Here is an 18,316-nt window from a genome sequence, read left to right as displayed (position 1 = left end):
CCAGGATCATAAAAAATGAAATCCATAGACACGAGTGTTTAAAATCGAACACTTGGTAAATTGCCGATGGTCGTCTATGATAAATTTTTAAATTATATGAATAATTAAAAATTGCTAAATCTTTGATACGGACAACTGATCGAGTCAGCACCTCAAGACACGTATTTGTAGGTTTGAACGTACATATACCTATATTCCTGCATCGGGCCATGACTGATATATTTTACTATACGTACTGACATTTTAGTATTCAAATCATACTGACATCTTTACAAACCAAACAAATTATGTAATTAATAAGCAGATTATGTACTCTGCGTTACTCCAACATATTATATATACTATTGTGAGCAAATAATACTCAACCTGAGACAAAAGCTGTAACTAAAAGTTGTCCGAGAAAACGATAATGAAAAAATCTTGTTTTGCAAATAACTTTCTCGAAATTGCATCGATTGAACCAAAACTTTTTTTTTGAATTAAAGGTGGTAATGTAAACTTTTGATTTTACTACTGGATGCATCAATATATCACACTGGAAGCCCTTATTAATGTACAGCCAACTCATTTTACATATGGTATCGGGTGTGGCCAGGCTTCATAGCTACTTAATGCATACTCTTGAATCAAGATATAGATTTTTTATTATACATTTTAATTAATTTGGCGTTTACGGCTATTCTGTAGAATATTTAGTCTTCATGAAAAATATCTTTGAAACATGCAAATCGTTTATGGCCAGTACTATATGAGTTGCAAATGGTTTCTGGAATTTTGTAGGCTTTGGCCGTATCAAGCTCCAAAAAGGAGGCAAATCTCTCTAACAATATTTTATCTCATCAATTCAACATTAATTCTTTCAACATAAAAATATCTGTGAAGACAAAAGAAGATTAAATATCATTGTATTTATTGCAGCAGATACTTTTATATCAAGTATGGAGGGAAGATTTTACGGTAACATTTGAGAATTCCGTATCATTAATGTTTTGAGCTGCCGTCAGTGAAAAATATTTAGCCACGATCACAGGGAAAGAACGGATGTGTATTAGAAAGTTTCTCACAGTTTAAGCTCATTAGTTAATGTTGTCGAAAAGATCACAGTCCATATAATCTATTTCATTTTTTCGCATAGCTGCTATACTTTCTCGCTTTTACTTTAATGTTCAATGTGGATACTGAATATCTTGCAACGATTTTTAGTTGATCTAAATTTTGCTTTTTAATAATAGTTGAAAGATCGACAGACTATGTTGAACGTCAAATTTTAACGAGAAATACAGCTGAAAGTCGATTCTTATTGCTGTTTTACAATTGTAAGCATGGTGATTTTATTACCTTAGTGTGAATCGCCCTGCTTAGAATGGATTACTCTTTATTATACTCGTTTCAATTTTCAGATTACATATTTCCCGCATGGATACTATATGCGCTAAGCCATTTCTACCCATGGTATTGGATATTGTACACCATTGAATAAATCTCGTCCAGTTATAGTACCATTTTATGCTAATTTACGTATTTTTTGAACAAACTGATTATCATTATTGGGCGTGCGTCCATATGGCTGTTATGCATTTCATCACTTTTTTTCTTTTTTCTGGAACCGACACAATATACGTCATAACTTAAAAATACATGTGGATTATTCGATATCGTGTGATAAAAATCTATATATTTTATAGCTATGCGCACAAGTTATTCATCCACAATGATCATGCAGACAATGCTAAATTTCTGGAATAGAACGAAATAAATAAAAATTATGGCTAATCCTCTGCTTTATCGTCTGGCAGTCATAGTTTCAGTGTGACAGCAGACGATAAAGAGTAATTAGTGGAGTCTAATATAACCACAGAAAATAAAATTAAACAAAAAATCAGAGAAACAAAAAAATCACAGCGAAATAGAGAATAATATTCAGAATCGCGAAAACGTTGCTTCCACTTCAAGGAAGCAAAACGATCGAGTTTTAATCTATCTCATCAGAGCGAGTGCTATAGTACTTCGATAATCTCGACGACTGTATGAACGTCGTAGCAGAACTTGAAAAAAATGGAAACTCGAATTATGTTACAAAAAAGAGTTCTTCAATAAAGAAGGAATATTCTCAAATTAAGTATACAGAAAATTCAACTTCACGATGTTTTTTAGAGAAGCAGCTGAACAAGTTATACACGTGGAATTGAAAATAGGTCTTATTTGTTATATCCAGAAGTACTCGATGTGAAAATATTGATCTATGTAATTGCAAATAATCGCGAGAAAAGCGAAAAATACAAAAGTTTTAAAAATTGCTGCTTTCGTACTAGTTTATTGTAGTATACCGTAAACAATATAGTAAAACAGTAAGAATTATTAACAAGAAAATATAAGCATTCGATTGTTATGAAAATAAAAAGTTGCTGTGGCTAAATTTAGCAAATGATGTTACTGTGATAATCCTGAAGACGAGATAACATAATATAAATGCTTGTATTGTAGTCCACAGAAATAATTGTATTACTATATCTCCTTGAATCGATTGGTTTTTATATCTATGTCTACGTCGTATTTTGATATAATTGCTGTAACCATCATCCACCTTTCCACGTAAAATGATTATAGAATAATTACATCAATTTTCAGACTCGCTCTAGGTCTTTAAACGTCAAAGAATAGAATTTTTTAATCGTGAAATGACTATCTTGCTTGCGTGATCGACATTTTTTTTCGAAGCCCAGAGCTCATGTTCAAAATATCTCAGTAACATGGACATTTTCGATGGTTATTATTATAAAAGTTGTAAAAGGTTTATGTCATTATGTGGATTGTGGCCTGAACAAAATAACAAAAGTCGATATTTAAGGTTGATTGTTTTCGTAATCTTTAATGCATCCTTGGCGATACCACAGGTAATTTTTTCAAGAGAAATCACAAAATACGTATATTTTATTTTAAATATACGTTGACTGAAAAAAAATGTTGAAGTTTGAATTTTTAAAAATTCTAATAATATTACTTTATACTCAATACAGCTCATTCTTTTAATTCAACAGTTCGGAAAAGATATGGCAATAACTTTTGAAAATTCAGTTTCAGTTATGTTTACTTTAGGTGTATTTGCGAAATATCTAGTTGCTTTTGTAAATAAAAAGCGGGTAAGCTGTGAACATTTTTATTTAATTTTATATAATTAATAGATAAGTACTTCTTCAAATAAAGTTTATAATATTATTCTAATTGAAAGACAAAAAAATCATCTAATCATGATAGTATTTAGGTGATTCTTGGCTATTTTTCTGGGCCTCGAACACTTAGGTTACGGATTTTTTTAATTTGGCATAATTGTTTATCCATAGAAGTGAGTTTTTTCTGAGATTTTCATGACAATATATTAATTATATCGAAATTTATTAAAAATTAAAGAAAAAAAATAAAAAAATTCAAAATGTTATATTTTACAAACTACTACAAATATCCAAATCGAATATTTTTTAAAACTAGAGACATAGACGCACCTTGTGCGTTTTCATCTTCTCTTTCATTTCTTGTCATATCGATTAACATATTTAACGTAATTCATTTTTTTTATAGGTGGATTTTGCAATCTTTTTAAAAAACACATATCATAGTGGAAACTATGTATTAATTAAACAGTTCCTGCGTATTCCAAATTCATGATTTATCATATCGAAAACTACTATAAACAATTTCTATAGTTATTTCAACTATACGGATCAAATTACTATTAAACATTTATCATATTTTTCGAATAATAATTGCGACATTACAATATTTTCTTCAATTTTACATGTTCAAATATCAGATTATCGATTTGTAATAGAAAATAATGAGAATAATTAAAAAGCACTTCTTGCTTTTATCAAACAATTCACTCGCTGCAAATGTCATAAAATCAGTGTGCAAAAATAATAACATTGCAGCCTACTTTTTAATTTTCACTATCTTCAAAATTATCCATATCAGTTATGACAAATTGAATTATTATTACTAAAATCTCAACACAAAACCACATCGATACGCATATTTGTCGCCATAACAATATTTCACGTGACTATATCTCAGCCAAACAGATCATCACAAATAAAATGCTTCAACATGGCATCCATCACTTCTTATAAGATGAGGATATTGGATGGCGCAACACCCACTAAAAGAATGGCACCTTAGGGCCCCTTACAGTAAACGACCTCTGAGTTGTCTTTTGGGCCTTCATTCGACTTTCTCAAATGAAACTTGATCAAGCCGATACTGTTATTACTCTTCCGTGTATTTATAAGTTATTTCAGTATTTTTTATTATTCAATTATTCATGAAAATAAAATTAAAAAAAAATACAATATAATAAATAAATTATAATAATATTTTCTCTCTACATTTATTCGGGCTTGAGACCGACGGTTATTAATTGGTGGCCTAATTGAAAATATTTAATTTTTTGATCTCTTTCTATTTAAAATTTTTATTCATTCCTATTCATTAATTTCTAACCTTTTTTACTTTATACTTTGAAGATTGTAAAAGTCTTTTACACTTGAGTCTCGACATATCTTCATCATTTACGGGAATGAAGGCATGAAATGCTAACTTGATATAATTCATACATCCTCATGAAAATCTAGGAAAAAGCTCACTTCTAAAAAAACCGTAACTTAAGTGTTCTGGGCTCATAGAACTAGGCAAGAATCATCCATATTAATAGATACTTTAATATATAAACTCATAAACTTTGATCACAGTTAAGTAAGCTTAAGGTTATTCGTTTATTACATAATATATAATAGAACAGTAGAAATCATTTATTAGTAAATTATTTGTTTTTAAAATAAATTAATTATCACTATTGAGTTTATAGTCATACTACTGTGGTTTACATATAGTACTACTTGTTTTATTTTGTGGAATTGGTATATAGAACGGGCTTCGATTTAAATATATATCTGTAAATTATTTGTTCCTTTTTTACGCGAGAGGTTCATTATTTATTTTTTTTTATATAATAGTTTCATGGATTATTCAAACGAAAAATATTTTCGAAAATTAAGTTTCGAAATAGCTTTTATAAAGGCCTATAATGCATTTCTATAGATACATCCAGGAGAATCATGTTACGCAATCATCCTGTATAGAATAGTAAAATGTAGAGTAATAAGCTAGAATAAATATTATGATAAACTGTTATAATATTATTAGAAATACTAGAAGAATATAATAAGATTAACTGTTGTTATAGTTATTAAAAGTGAGTTACGTATATTATATTTTTATTTTCAGTAACAATAGTTTAATCCCATAATGTATAGTCAATACATATTTGACTAAACTGGAATTGCTGTAAATTATAGTGAATTGAATGTTTTTCATAGCATATGACCATAAATTATGGATATAAAAATTTATAATTTTCCTATGTAGTTGGAATGATTCATCACTGTATTGTAATTCTAACTGTATTATTCCTCAGTAGATATATAAACAATGGAAAAAATATTCTTCCTACAAATGGTTTAACTAATTTACATTAAAAAAGTATTATTCTTAGATTTGCTGGTGTGCATATAATCATGTTTTAACATTTTATACAGCCGTTGATAAACCCAATAAAAAAACCAAAGATTTATATACCATTTGTTTCTTAAGTTCTTACAAGTAAAAAAAGCATTAATTGTTCTAACAATAATTAGTCGCACTCGAGGTACTATCATTAATTGATAATAATTGGTTCTACGATTTATATATATATATATATATATAATTAGGGGAACCATTGGGGGGAAGTAACCAAAACTCTTTTCCATTGGTTGTAAATTTATAGCAATATATAGAGATCCCTTAACAAATTGCATCAACAGCTTAGCTCACTGCTGGTGACCATAGCCAAAGATTGGCAAACGGTGACAGACCGTAAGGAACGTGAAATATTAACTAAAAATACTGTACAAGGTCGATTTTTACTAATTATCTATACATGTAAGTAGAGTATTCGCAATTATTACTTTACTAAATAGGAGAACAAGATACTATACAAGAGGTTTATAATTACAGTATATAGTTATAATTTATTGTGAAACGACAAAAAATCAAATTATGCCTACTTTTCTCCTATATTATAAATGATGAAATACTAGCAAATATAAGTACTAATATTTTATTTCAGATTATATACATGGCGCATGGGTATTGTACACCCTCATGCCTTTTCTACCCTTAGCATTGGACTATATGCTACCTTTAAATGACTCGCGCCCAGTATTAATGCCATTTTATGCAAATTATTTGTTCTTTGAACAAAGCGATTATCATTATTGGGCTTGTGGTCACATTGCTGTATCTTATTTAGCACCACTTGTTCTATTTTGTGGACTTGATACAATCTATGTGATAAGCGTCAAACATACCTGTGGATTATTTGAAATCGTATGGTAGAAAACTCAAATTTATTTCTAATTGCATAATATAATGAGAAAGTGATAATTAGTATTGACATACCAATTATCACTTTGTGCGTTAACAACTACACAATTGAATACATTTGTAATTTAACTCACAGGATTTGGCTTTTAAAATTCCATGATTTATGCATAGTTGCTCATAAAACAATGTTGTTCTAGTATTCAAAAAATAAATTGTACTCTGGGTCATATTTAATCATTTATATTTGGTTTCAACAGGGCTTGAGTCCTTTGAAGCAAGCACGGCTCAATTTTTTAGGATTCGATCTTTATTCATATAAAACCATCATTTGATATTTAGCCTTTAATCATTCCGAGAATTTTAGTTAAATAATAAACATAATATATATTTTCACAATATATACTTCGCAATAGATTATATTACATCTACGGATAGAAGTATTTGTATGTTTTCAGTCGCAGACTAGAGACTTTATTAAAAAGTGAAAAGGGTCAACAATTAAGTAAACTTCCAGATAATCCAGACCTAGTTATGAAATTAAGTGAAACGATTCAATTACACAATGATACTATTGGGTTTGATTATTCGATCATGAATGTAAAACATTAATTAAAATAAAAATATATACAGCTCACGTTTAACTTTCAGATGCTGCGATTTACTAGAAAATTCATTTAATTTGTGTTTTTTGATGGTGAATTGTATGAGCGTGGTCACGATAGCCTTGACTTGTGTATATGTACGAATGTACTTATTAAGTTTGAGATACATCTTCATAAATTGATCCTTAAAATACTTGTATCATTACAGATACTTTTTGTTTATAGTGATTTGTTCAAATTGATACGGATTGTTGCTTTCTTAGTTGGCTTAATTATGCATTTATTGTACTTGAACTGGGTTGGTCAACAAATAATTAATAGCAGCGAACAGGTTTTTATATCTGCGTTAGTAATGATATATATTTTGGATAAGTTTATAGAGAGTGTTTTTTAGCAGATATTATGAATTTGTATTTTACAAAAATAAATTATACTGACTTTATTATAAAACAGATATTTTAGTGACTGGTATTTGATACCAAACAGTACCAAAAAATTCATCAACATAATTATGATTCGTTCTTTAGTACCTTGTACACTAACGTCTGGCAAACTAGCAAATCTTTCCATGGAAAATTTCGGAATTGTAATACATATATATGACATTAGTTACATATATAACGATAAATGGATTTTATGTTGGAAATAATCATTATGTAACTTTCATATTTTTCAGTTACTGAAATCTGCGATGTCGTACTTTACTGTGATCTTATCCTTTTATGAATAAAAAAGTTAATTAAACGATCAAATCATACGTTTCACAATGAAACACAGTAGTATTTAATTGGGTATTTTCTGTAATGAACTTCTTTCAACTGTAAGTATAAATCGGTATAAATGAAAACAAATTTTCAGATACGAAGTAGATTTTTAATTCAATAAAAAATATACATTTATTATGTTATGTTGTTTCATCGTATGAGGCAATTCTGTTTGATGTTTGAGTCAGGGAAAAGAACTTCCGATGAGGAGGATAAAACGAAGCCACGCTTAACATGTTACTAACAATCAGTGTAAAGATAACAATAAATATAAATGTTTATTAGAATATTTTTAACCATTACATTATTACATAAAAGCTTTAACAATTCCGCGAATCATGAGTATATCTCGACGAAGGGAAATTCAATATCTGTATCTTTTAGATTTTCTTGTATTCAGTTATTAGCTAGCTCGTTCATTTTTGGAGAAAACATACTATGCCACGCTTGACTTTTTCCTTGTCGTATAAATGTGTCCTTCTTGAATATCACTTCCGCCTTATCACGTGTAAAGTTGACCATCTCATTGTTTTGCAGATTATGAAATGTTAAATGGTTAACTCATTTCTCATACTGTTCTTCCATGTATGATTTTCCTAAGAGATTGGCGACTTGTTTCGTCGTAGCTAGTAAGTCCTGTAGACATTTCAATGTTTATTCATGCAAATCAGTCGAATAAAGTATAATTATATTCAGCAATGAATGAAATATTCATTTTGCACAGTCACGTGAATCATTTCTTCATAAAATAAAAATAAAAAGTTTGGCTCGTGTCGATGTAGCCTATTTAGTTCCTCCCTGTGTCATGTATGTCATCGCTCCTTTATGTGTTTGAATCAACGACTGAACGAAACTTATTAAAACAGAAAATCATGAGAATGAATGTTGCAACAGCAGAATATCTTGTATAAATAAGAGAAAAATAATACCTTAATCATTTTGTAAGTAGTTCCAAAACCATTCAAAATCACCACAATAATCATAAGCTTTAACACTTTGATGAAAATGATAATAAGATACTGGCACATTTTTCGGATTACGGACTACATAAACTACCGGCAACAGAAACACAATACACTTGGGCTCCAAACTACATACACAGCGAATTTTACTTTTCAATGAGAAATCCACATATTTTACATATGGATTTCAAAATATTTGGAATCAAACTTAGTAAAAAAATGAGTTTTTATAAATCTTGAGCTTGTCATTAGTGTTTGCCGACTCATCTTTATTCCTACAGAATACGAATGTCTTCCATTTGTCGATGATATTGCTCTCGAAGCAACTGCTAAAGATACAAAGACTGCCATCGGATTATTAGAACATAATCTAAAAAGTGTTAATACTTTCCTTAAAAGAATCAATCTTTCCTTATCACTTGAAAAAACTAATACATACACACCAATCATATATACGCTATATCCTCTGGAGTGCATCCTGTCACGTAGCCTTATGGTCCATTATAAGCCTAAGGTGATGATGTAACGAGAGCTGTTCTCGTTCCCAAGACGTTGGGGTTGGGACATCGACCTTTTATGCGGACAGCATCTCTCTCTCTCTCTCTCTCTCTCTGCAAAGGCGACGAGTTGGTAAGTTAGCGTATTTGAATGGCCATTCAAATACCGCGATATTCTCCTTAAATGTACCCGGTATTGCAGCTTGTAATAATCTCAACCTCCTTGTACATTTAACCGTTGTATATTTGAAACTTAATTGTAACGTCAATGGCTTTTCCCCCAATTACGGGTGGGATTTTGTATTAAATATTAATTCCTTTGCAATAAAAACACCATTTCTTTAAATAACTGACAGATCTCCTTATTTATTTGAAACTCGCATGATACTCCTATCCTTCATCTACAGGTAAAACCTTTTATTTACTATTTTCAGCGGAGGCTAGAGCTAAAATTGCAATACCTTCAGTTCTCTAAATACAATCTATTAATGTTCGTTATGAATTTCTTTTAATTCGTGAAATAGTAATTTTTTACTTTATTTGTACTACTTCCAGAAAATTTCAATCATTGTTTCATGATCGTTCAATTTATCAAAGTCGTTAGTCAACTGTTTATTTGTCTTCGAGAATATTTACATTATAACAATTGGCAACATTAGCAGCATTGTTTTTTTATCTTTGTTTTGTCTTGCAAATATTCGTAACATGCAAAGAATCAATACATAGTATGTATGAAAAGCACTAGGTGTCGGCAACATCGTAGCATTCAAACCATTAGACTTGCACACCTGAATGTTTCAACAATCTTTCGCACAGAGCGGGTTGTTGATGTTGCCTTTGTTTAAAATTCAAACGCGTCTTAAACGTGAGATGCTATAGTGACAATCATTGTGGATACGGTCGCCATCAAGCAAAGTTATAATGTACTTTCTTGTTTCTTATTTGATTCAGAAAGTCGTTAAAGACTAAACAAGTAACATAAATACCTGCCCTTACTTGTACAAATTTACGAGCTACTAATGAACCCTTGACCAAGGGAGGGTAGGTGTTCAACATGTTGTGCTTTATTTTTCTGTCGGAACCAGTGTTCATAATGTTGTTCACTGTTTATGGATCTCTGAATGAAGATCAGGAAACACAAAAGTATCCGAATAAGGTCTGTTGATATTATTAAAGTAGCAGACAAACAAGAGCTTTATTATTTATAGGAGTGGAAGAACGAGCGGTATTACCTCATATGACAGTAGCAGCTGTAGCAGTATAATAAGAAAAATGCTACCAACTACATTGACGGAGTTCTTGCTCAAAGAATGACAAGAATTATGTAATACTTATCTTTTTCCGATATCTGTCTCAAAATTTGTTTATAAAATTAATGTAATAGTTAAATAACTATTGCGTGATAAAGATAATAAATCTACAATTAAACAAATAAATAAATGAGTAGTATGTAAATTTACGTATAAGCCAAATGAATTTAAAAGATATTATCATTGCTCATTGTGAGCTCTAACACCCTTTAAAATATTTTATGAAAGCAGGAAATTCGTGTAACAAAAATAGACTAATATGTATTTTGAAAAATAAACAGAAAAACACGTAAAAAGCGACTATTTAAATAATTTCTAAACATGTAATAAATATTTAACTATAACTTTTCCAAAATTATGCCGCATTGCTTGGCTAATTAAACTATACACACAAAGTTTCAGTGAAATGACTCCAAAATGATAAAAATTCTAGGTGATAACATACACACATACGGAAAAATACGTGTTTTTAAGTATGAAATACATTTTTAACGATAACTATGACATTTACGCAATGAAAATACCATATAGACTTCATACACGTACGAACTTTCAATAAGATATCTTCAAAATCACAAAAATGTCAGGTATCGATTAATACCACAAAAAAACAGCATTAAAAAAAATTAAATCATAGACTTCTAACTTAAATGAAATAATATATCATATTAATAAGTGGAGTCTAATATAACCACACAAAATAAAATTGAACAAAAAAATCATAGAAACAAAAAAATTACAGCGAAATAGAGAATAATATTCCGAATCGCGAAAACAGTGCTTCCACTTCAAGGAAGCAAAACGATCGAGCCTTAATCTATCTCATCAGAGCGAGTGCTACTTCGACAATCTCGACGACTGTATGAACGTCGTAGCAGAACTTGAAAAAAACAGAAACTCGAATTACGTTACAAAAAAGAGTTCTTCAATAAAGAAGGAATATTCTTAAATTAAGTATGCAGAAAATTCAACTTCACGATGTTTTTTAGAGAAGCAGCTAAACAAGTTATACACGTGAAATTGAAAATAGGTCTCATTTGTTATATCCAGAAGTGCTCGATGTGAAAATATTGATCTTTGTAATTGCAAATAATCGCGAGAAAAGCGAAAAACACAAAAGTTTTTAAAATTGCTGCTTTCGTACTAGTTTATTGTAGTATACCGTAAACAATATAGTAAAACAGTAAGAATTATTATCAAGAAAATATAAGCATTCGATTGTTATGAAAATAAAAAGTTGCTGTGGCTAAATTAAGCAAATGATGTTACTGTGATAATCCTGAAGACGAGATAACATAATATAAATGCTATTATTGTAGTCCATAGAAATAATTGTATTACTGGATCTCCTTGAATCGATTGGTTTTTATATCTATGTCTACGTCGTATTTTGATATAATTGCTGTAACCATCATCCACCTTTCCACGTAAAATGATTATAGAATAATTACATCAATTTTCAGACTCGCTCTAGGTCTTTAAACGTCAAAGAATAAATTTTTTTAATCGTGAAATGACTATCTTGCTTGCGTGATCGACATTTTTTTTCGAAGCCCAGAGCTTATGTTCAAAATATCTCAGTAACATGGACATTTTCGATGGTTATTATTATAAAAGTTGTAAAAGGTTTATGTCATTATGTGGATTGTGGCCTGAACAAAATAACAAAAGTCGATATTTAAGGTTGATTGTTTTCGTAATCTTTAATGCTTCATTGGCGGTGCCACAGGTAATTTTCTTCAAGAGAAATCATAAAATACGTATGTTTTATTTTAAATGTACGTTGATTGAAAAAAAATGTTGAAGTTTGAATTTAAAAAAATTCTAATAATATTACTTTATACTCAATACAGCTCATTCTTTTAATTCAACAGTTCGGAAAAGATATGGCAATAACTTTTGAAAATTCAGTTTCAGTTATGTTTGCTTTAGGTGTATTTGCGAAATATCTAGTTGCTTTTGTAAATAAAAAGCGGGTAAGCTGTGAACATTTTTATTTAATTTTATATTATTAATAGATAAGTACTTTTTCAAATAAAGTTTATAATATTATTCTAATGGAAAGACAAATAAAACATTTAATCATGATAGTATTTAGGTAATTCTTGGCTATTTTGCTGGGCCTCGAACACTTAGGTTACGGATTTTTATAATTTGGCATAATTGTTTATCCATAGAAGTGAGTTTTTTCTGAGATTTTCATGACAATATCTTAATTATATCGAAATTTATTAAAAATTAAAGAAAAATAATAAAAAAATTCAAAATGTTATATTTTACAAACTACTACAAATATCCAAATCGAATATTTTTTAAAACTAGAGACATAGACGCACTTTGTGCGTTACCTACCCTAAGTAAACTTAAGGTCATTCGTTTATTACATAATATATAATAGAACGGTAGAAATCATTTATTAGTAAATTATTTGTTTTTAAAATAAATTAATTATCACTATTGAGTTTATAGTCATACTACTGTGGTTTATATATAGTACTACTTGTTTTATTTTGTGGAATTGGTATATAAAACGGGCTTCGATTCAAATATATATCTGTAAATTATTTGTTCCTTTTTTATGCGAGAGGTTCATTATTTATTTTTTTTTATATAATAGTTTATAAAACTATAATAGTTTATAAAAGTATATAAAAACCCGAAGATTTATATACCATTTGTTTCTTAAGTTCTTACAAGTAAAAAGAGCATTAATTGCTCGAACAATAATTAGTCGCACTCGAGGTACTATCATTAATTGATAATAATTGGTTCTACGATCTATAATTAGAGAATCCATTGGGGGAAGCAACCAAAACTCTTTTCCATTGATTGTAAATTTATAGCAATATATAGAGATCCCTTAACAAATTGCATCAACAGCTTAGCTCACTGCTGGTGACCATAGCCAAAGATTGGCAAACGGTGACAGATCGTAAGGAACGTGAAATATTAACTAAAAATACTGCACAAGGTCGACTTTTACTAATTATCTATACATGTAAGTAGAGTATTCGTAATTATTACTTTACTAAATAGGAGAACAAGATACTATACAAGAGGTTTATAATTACAGAATATAGTTATAATTTATTGTGAAACGACAAAAAATCAAATTATGCCTACTTTTCTCCTATATTGTAAATGATGAAATACTATCAAATATAAGTACTAATATTTTATTTCAGATTATATACATGGCGCATGGGTATTGTACACCCTCATGCCCTTTCTACCCTTAGCATTGGACTATATGCTACCTTTAAATGACTCGCGCCCAGTATTAATGCCATTTTATGCAAATTATTTGTTCTTTGAACAAAGCGATTATCATTATTGGGCTTGTGGTCACATTGCTGTATCTTATTTAGCACCACTTGTTCTATTTTGTGGACTTGATACAATCTATGTGATAAGCGTCAAACATACCTGTGGATTATTTGAAATCGTATGGTAGAAAACTCAAATTTATTTCTAATTGCATAATATAATGAGAAAGTGATAATTAGTATTGACATACCAATTATCACTTTGTGCGTTAACAACTACACAATTGAATACATTTGTAATTTAACTCACAGGATTTGGCTTTTAAAATTCCATGATTTATGCATAGTTGCTCATAAAACAATGTTGTTCTAGTATTCAAAAAATAAATTGTACTCTGGGTCATATTTAATCATTTATATTTGGTTTCAACAGGGCTTGAGTCCTTTGAAGCAAGCACGGCTCAATTTTTTAGGATTCGATCTTTATTCATATAAAACCATCATTTGATATTTAGCCTTTAATCATTCCGAGAATTTTAGTTAAATAATAAACATAATATATATTTTCACAATATATACTTCGCAATAGATTATATTACATCTACGGATAGAAGTATTTGTATGTTTTCAGTCGCAGACTAGAGACTTTATTAAAAAGTGAAAAGGGTCAACAATTAAGTAAACTTCCAGATAATCCAGACCTAGTTATGAAATTAAGTGAAACGATTCAATTACACAATGATACTATTGGGTTTGATTATTCGATCATGAATGTAAAACATTAATTAAAATAAAAATATATACAGCTCACGTTTAACTTTCAGATGCTGCGATTTACTAGAAAATTCATTTAATTTGTGTTTTTTGATGGTGAATTGTATGAGCGTGGTCACGATAGCCTTGACTTGTGTATATGTACGAATGTACTTATTAAGTTTGAGATACATCTTCATAAATTGATCCTTAAAATACTTGTATCATTACAGATACTTTTTGTTTATAGTGATTTGTTCAAATTGATACGGATTGTTGCTTTCTTAGTTGGCTTAATTATGCATTTATTGTACTTGAACTGGGTTGGTCAACAAATAATTAATAGCAGCGAACAGGTTTTTATATCTGCGTTAGTAATGATATATATTTTGGATAAGTTTATAGAGAGTGTTTTTTAGCAGATATTATGAATTTGTATTTTACAAAAATAAATTATACTGACTTTATTATAAAACAGATATTTTAGTGACTGGTATTTGATACCAAACAGTACCAAAAAATTCATCAACATAATTATGATTCGTTCTTTAGTACCTTGTACACTAACGTCTGGCAAACTAGCAAATCTTTCCATGGAAAATTTCGGAATTGTAATACATATATATGACATTAGTTACATATATAACGATAAATGGATTTTATGTTGGAAATAATCATTATGTAACTTTCATATTTTTCAGTTACTGAAATCTGCGATGTCGTACTTTACTGTGATCTTATCCTTTTATGAATAAAAAAGTTAATTAAACGATCAAATCATACGTTTCACAATGAAACACAGTAGTATTTAATTGGGTATTTTCTGTAATGAACTTCTTTCAACTGTAAGTATAAATCGGTATAAATGAAAACAAATTTTCAGATACGAAGTAGATTTTTAATTCAATAAAAAATATACATTTATTATGTTATGTTGTTTCATCGTATGAGGCAATTCTGTTTGATGTTTGAGTCAGGGAAAAGAACTTCCGATGAGGAGGATAAAACGAAGCCACGCTTAACATGTCAGTGTAAAGATATCAATAAATATAAATTTTGTATTGGAATACTTATAACCATTAGATTATTATATTACAGCGTTAACGATTTCGCGAATCATGAGTATATATCGATGAAGGGAAATTCAATATCTGTATCTTTTAGATTTTCTCTTATCCAGTTATTAGCTTGCTCGTTCAATGTCGGAGAAAACATGCTATGCCACGCTTGACTTTTTCCTTGTCGCATAAATGTGTCTTTCTTGAATATCACTTTCGCCTTGTCACGTGTCAAATTGACCATCTTATTGTTTTGCAGATTATGAAATGTTAAATGGTTAACTAATTTCTCATACTGTTCTTCCGTGTATGATTTCCCTAAGAAATTGGCGACTTTTTTCGTCGCAGTTAGTAAGTCCTGTAGACAATTCAATATTTATGCATGCAAATCAGTTGAATCAAGAATAATTATATTCAGCAATGAATGAAATATTCATTTTGCACACTCACGTGAGTCATTTCTTCATAAAATAAAAATAAAAAGTTTGGCTCGTGTCGATGTAGCCATCCCTCCTTTATGTGTTTCCAATAAGGACTGAACGAAACTTATTGAATACAGAAAATTACGATAATGAATGTTGCTACAGCTGAATATCTTGTATAAATAAGAGAAAAATAATACCTTGATCATTTTGAAAGTAGTTCCAAAACCGTTCAAAATCACCACAATAATCATAAGCTTTAGCACTTTGATGAAAATGATAATAAGATACTGCCACATCTTTGGGATTACGGGCTACATAAACTACCTGCAACAGAAACACAATATACTTGGGCGCCAAACTACATGCACAGCAAATTTGACTTTTCAATGAAAAATCCACGTACTTTACATTTAGATTTCAAAATATTTGGAACCAAACTTAGTAAAAAATGGGTTTTTATAAATCTTGGGCTCGGCATTGTTCGTGCGACTTCATACGAGGAGTCTACATTTGAAACTATAGCCTCTATTTCAGCATTATTTCGGTGCTCTTTTCGAATGCTTTCGATAGTGCTGTCGGGTACGGCCATCGAAAGTCTGCATTACGAAAAGAATGTGTTATTTTTGCTTAGTATTATGTGAACAATAGCGTGGCGAGTGAATACAGTTTAGTAAGCTTACTCTAAGAACGGATATCTCATCACAAGTGGAACAGATGTTGCTGTCTTATAATCTAAATCGTTGCTTAAAAGCCATACTAATTCTTGTGTCCACGTGGTACCTTAATACAAATAAAAAATAGCTTTACAAATTATTCGTACTGATGCATCCATTAAGCTACATCCTTATGAATAATACCTGATCGTGGATACGTAACAACCCACGTATCGTCTGGTTTGGCTTCGAAATTATAATAAACGGAACACTGTTTCACGTACTTTGCAGGAACAAAACACTTTTTCTCTCCGACAGTCACCCAGCCAAGTTTTTCACCTCGAAAATCGGCCATCATCCTTTTAGTCTCTGTCTCGTCTACATTTTCTATTTGTGGCAATTCATTGTTGTTTTCCATTTTTTCAATTTTCTGCTGAACGACATATTTGACGATTATAACAATTTTATTAAATAAGAGTATACTTTTATTCGTCCTTTCTAATGAACGACACATAAAGTGAATTACAATGAAATTTACTTGCGGTACGTCAAAATTTAAAACCGGAGTGAGGAAACTGCTGAGCTTGATCTAATCTATAGTCGTTAATTTTCTCGAGATATTCAAACTGCGATGGACGAGAAAGTACAATCATTGAAACTTCAATGTAACCTGTAAAAGACAAATTCTTAATAACTAAAACCACTTTTGCTGGAACCACACTGAAAGTCTAATGATACACCCTCCTATGCAATGTACACTACCGTAACTGAAAAAATAAGAACACTCGTAAATGAGTATACCGAGAAGAAATTGAGAGAGACGTTACAATGTCCGAACGCATGCAGGTATGGGCGGACAGTGAAAGCACGCACCGTTACCAGAGGTTCGCTAGCTCCGACCGCTACGCCAAATGAAGTGTGCACCGTTAGTTATTACCTCTTACCTACATATGTTTACTTTCATCTTACATTTTTGAACGATTTATTGATTTTCGTTTTCTTAGTTTGACGTTCGATTGACGTAAATAATGTCATTTTTTTTTCTTACAAATGTGGCACCATCTTTTCACATTCTCATTCAGTTTCGTTTTATTCACTTGACCACCTTTGGTATTCTTTTCCAGTTATTCGACTCCAATTTATACAGCACTCCGAAGAATATATGCTAAGTCAACCGTGAGAACTGCTACTTCAACTACTATGTTTCTTTTCTCTCGTTCTTCTCTCTCTCTTCCTGTCCCACAACCTCGATCTTCTGCACGCACGCACTCAATTTTAACCGTGGTACAATTTTTGAGAACTGATTTTTCAACATTATAACTTATTGACTACTACTATTTTAGCTCGTCTTGTGGTATGAACTGTATTATTGGCATTGTTGACGATAAGGGATATTATCGGTATGATATCTCACGTGAGAGTTACAAATAGCTACGATAAGGTGGATGTATCCACTATAAGATCATCATATATCTATGAATTTCAAATTAAGGCACGAAACAGCCAAGTCACGTTTTATGGAAATATGATAATATGTTGCGCGATCATTCTTTTTGAGACGTAAAAACTAAAATTTCTTGCTTTCGAATTTTTAAATAAATATATACGC

The 18,316-nt window shown here is 30.2% G+C and overlaps 3 protein-coding genes across 9 annotated transcripts; 2 read left to right on the top strand and 1 right to left on the bottom strand.

The window, feature by feature from the left end:
* Window positions 1-6,183: 6,183 nt before the first annotated feature.
* LOC131672240 (odorant receptor 13a-like) lies at window positions 6,184-9,506 on the top strand. The gene is made up of 6 exons (XM_058949339.1): window positions 6,184-6,425; window positions 6,873-6,992; window positions 7,066-7,156; window positions 7,228-7,364; window positions 7,473-7,605; window positions 7,696-9,506. The coding sequence occupies exons 1-6, from the start codon at window positions 6,196-6,198 to the stop codon at window positions 7,747-7,749; spliced, it is 765 nt and encodes a 254-aa protein (XP_058805322.1). The 5' UTR covers window positions 6,184-6,195; the 3' UTR covers window positions 7,750-9,506.
* A 2,576-nt stretch (window positions 9,507-12,082) lies between these two features.
* LOC131672233 (odorant receptor 13a-like) lies at window positions 12,083-15,595 on the top strand. 7 transcript variants are annotated; one of them, XR_009302604.1, is made up of 10 exons: window positions 12,083-12,281; window positions 12,406-12,528; window positions 13,433-13,550; window positions 13,738-14,002; window positions 14,450-14,569; window positions 14,643-14,733; window positions 14,805-14,941; window positions 15,050-15,182; window positions 15,273-15,416; window positions 15,523-15,595. XR_009302604.1 is itself a non-coding variant. In XM_058949327.1 (9 exons), exons 1-9 carry the CDS (start codon window positions 12,138-12,140, stop codon window positions 15,324-15,326), a joined length of 1,185 nt encoding a protein of 394 aa, XP_058805310.1. In that variant the 5' UTR covers window positions 12,083-12,137; the 3' UTR covers window positions 15,327-15,588. The 7 variants fall into 7 exon arrangements, 5 of the variants coding, with proteins under 5 accessions (XP_058805310.1, XP_058805311.1, XP_058805309.1 ...); XR_009302605.1 differs by lacking the exon at window positions 15,523-15,595 and having other exon boundaries at window positions 14,805-14,927; window positions 15,273-15,286; XM_058949327.1 differs by having other exon boundaries at window positions 15,273-15,588.
* Window positions 15,596-15,687: 92 nt separating this feature from the next.
* LOC131672246 (sulfotransferase 1 family member D1-like) lies at window positions 15,688-17,125 on the bottom strand. The gene is made up of 6 exons (XM_058949350.1): window positions 16,912-17,125; window positions 16,735-16,834; window positions 16,458-16,650; window positions 16,252-16,378; window positions 16,080-16,174; window positions 15,688-15,987 (listed from the first exon to the last, which is right to left on the bottom strand). The coding sequence occupies exons 1-6, from the start codon at window positions 17,123-17,125 to the stop codon at window positions 15,688-15,690; spliced, it is 1,029 nt and encodes a 342-aa protein (XP_058805333.1).
* Between the last annotated feature and the right edge of the window lie 1,191 nt (window positions 17,126-18,316).

The sequence above is a fragment of the Phymastichus coffea genome, unplaced genomic scaffold (assembly GCF_024137745.1).
Source record: "Phymastichus coffea isolate CEN01 unplaced genomic scaffold, Cenicafe_Pcof_1.1 PCOF00146, whole genome shotgun sequence".
Classification (NCBI taxonomy): domain Eukaryota; kingdom Metazoa; phylum Arthropoda; class Insecta; order Hymenoptera; family Eulophidae; genus Phymastichus; species Phymastichus coffea.
This window is presented reverse-complemented; position numbering and strand designations above follow the sequence as displayed.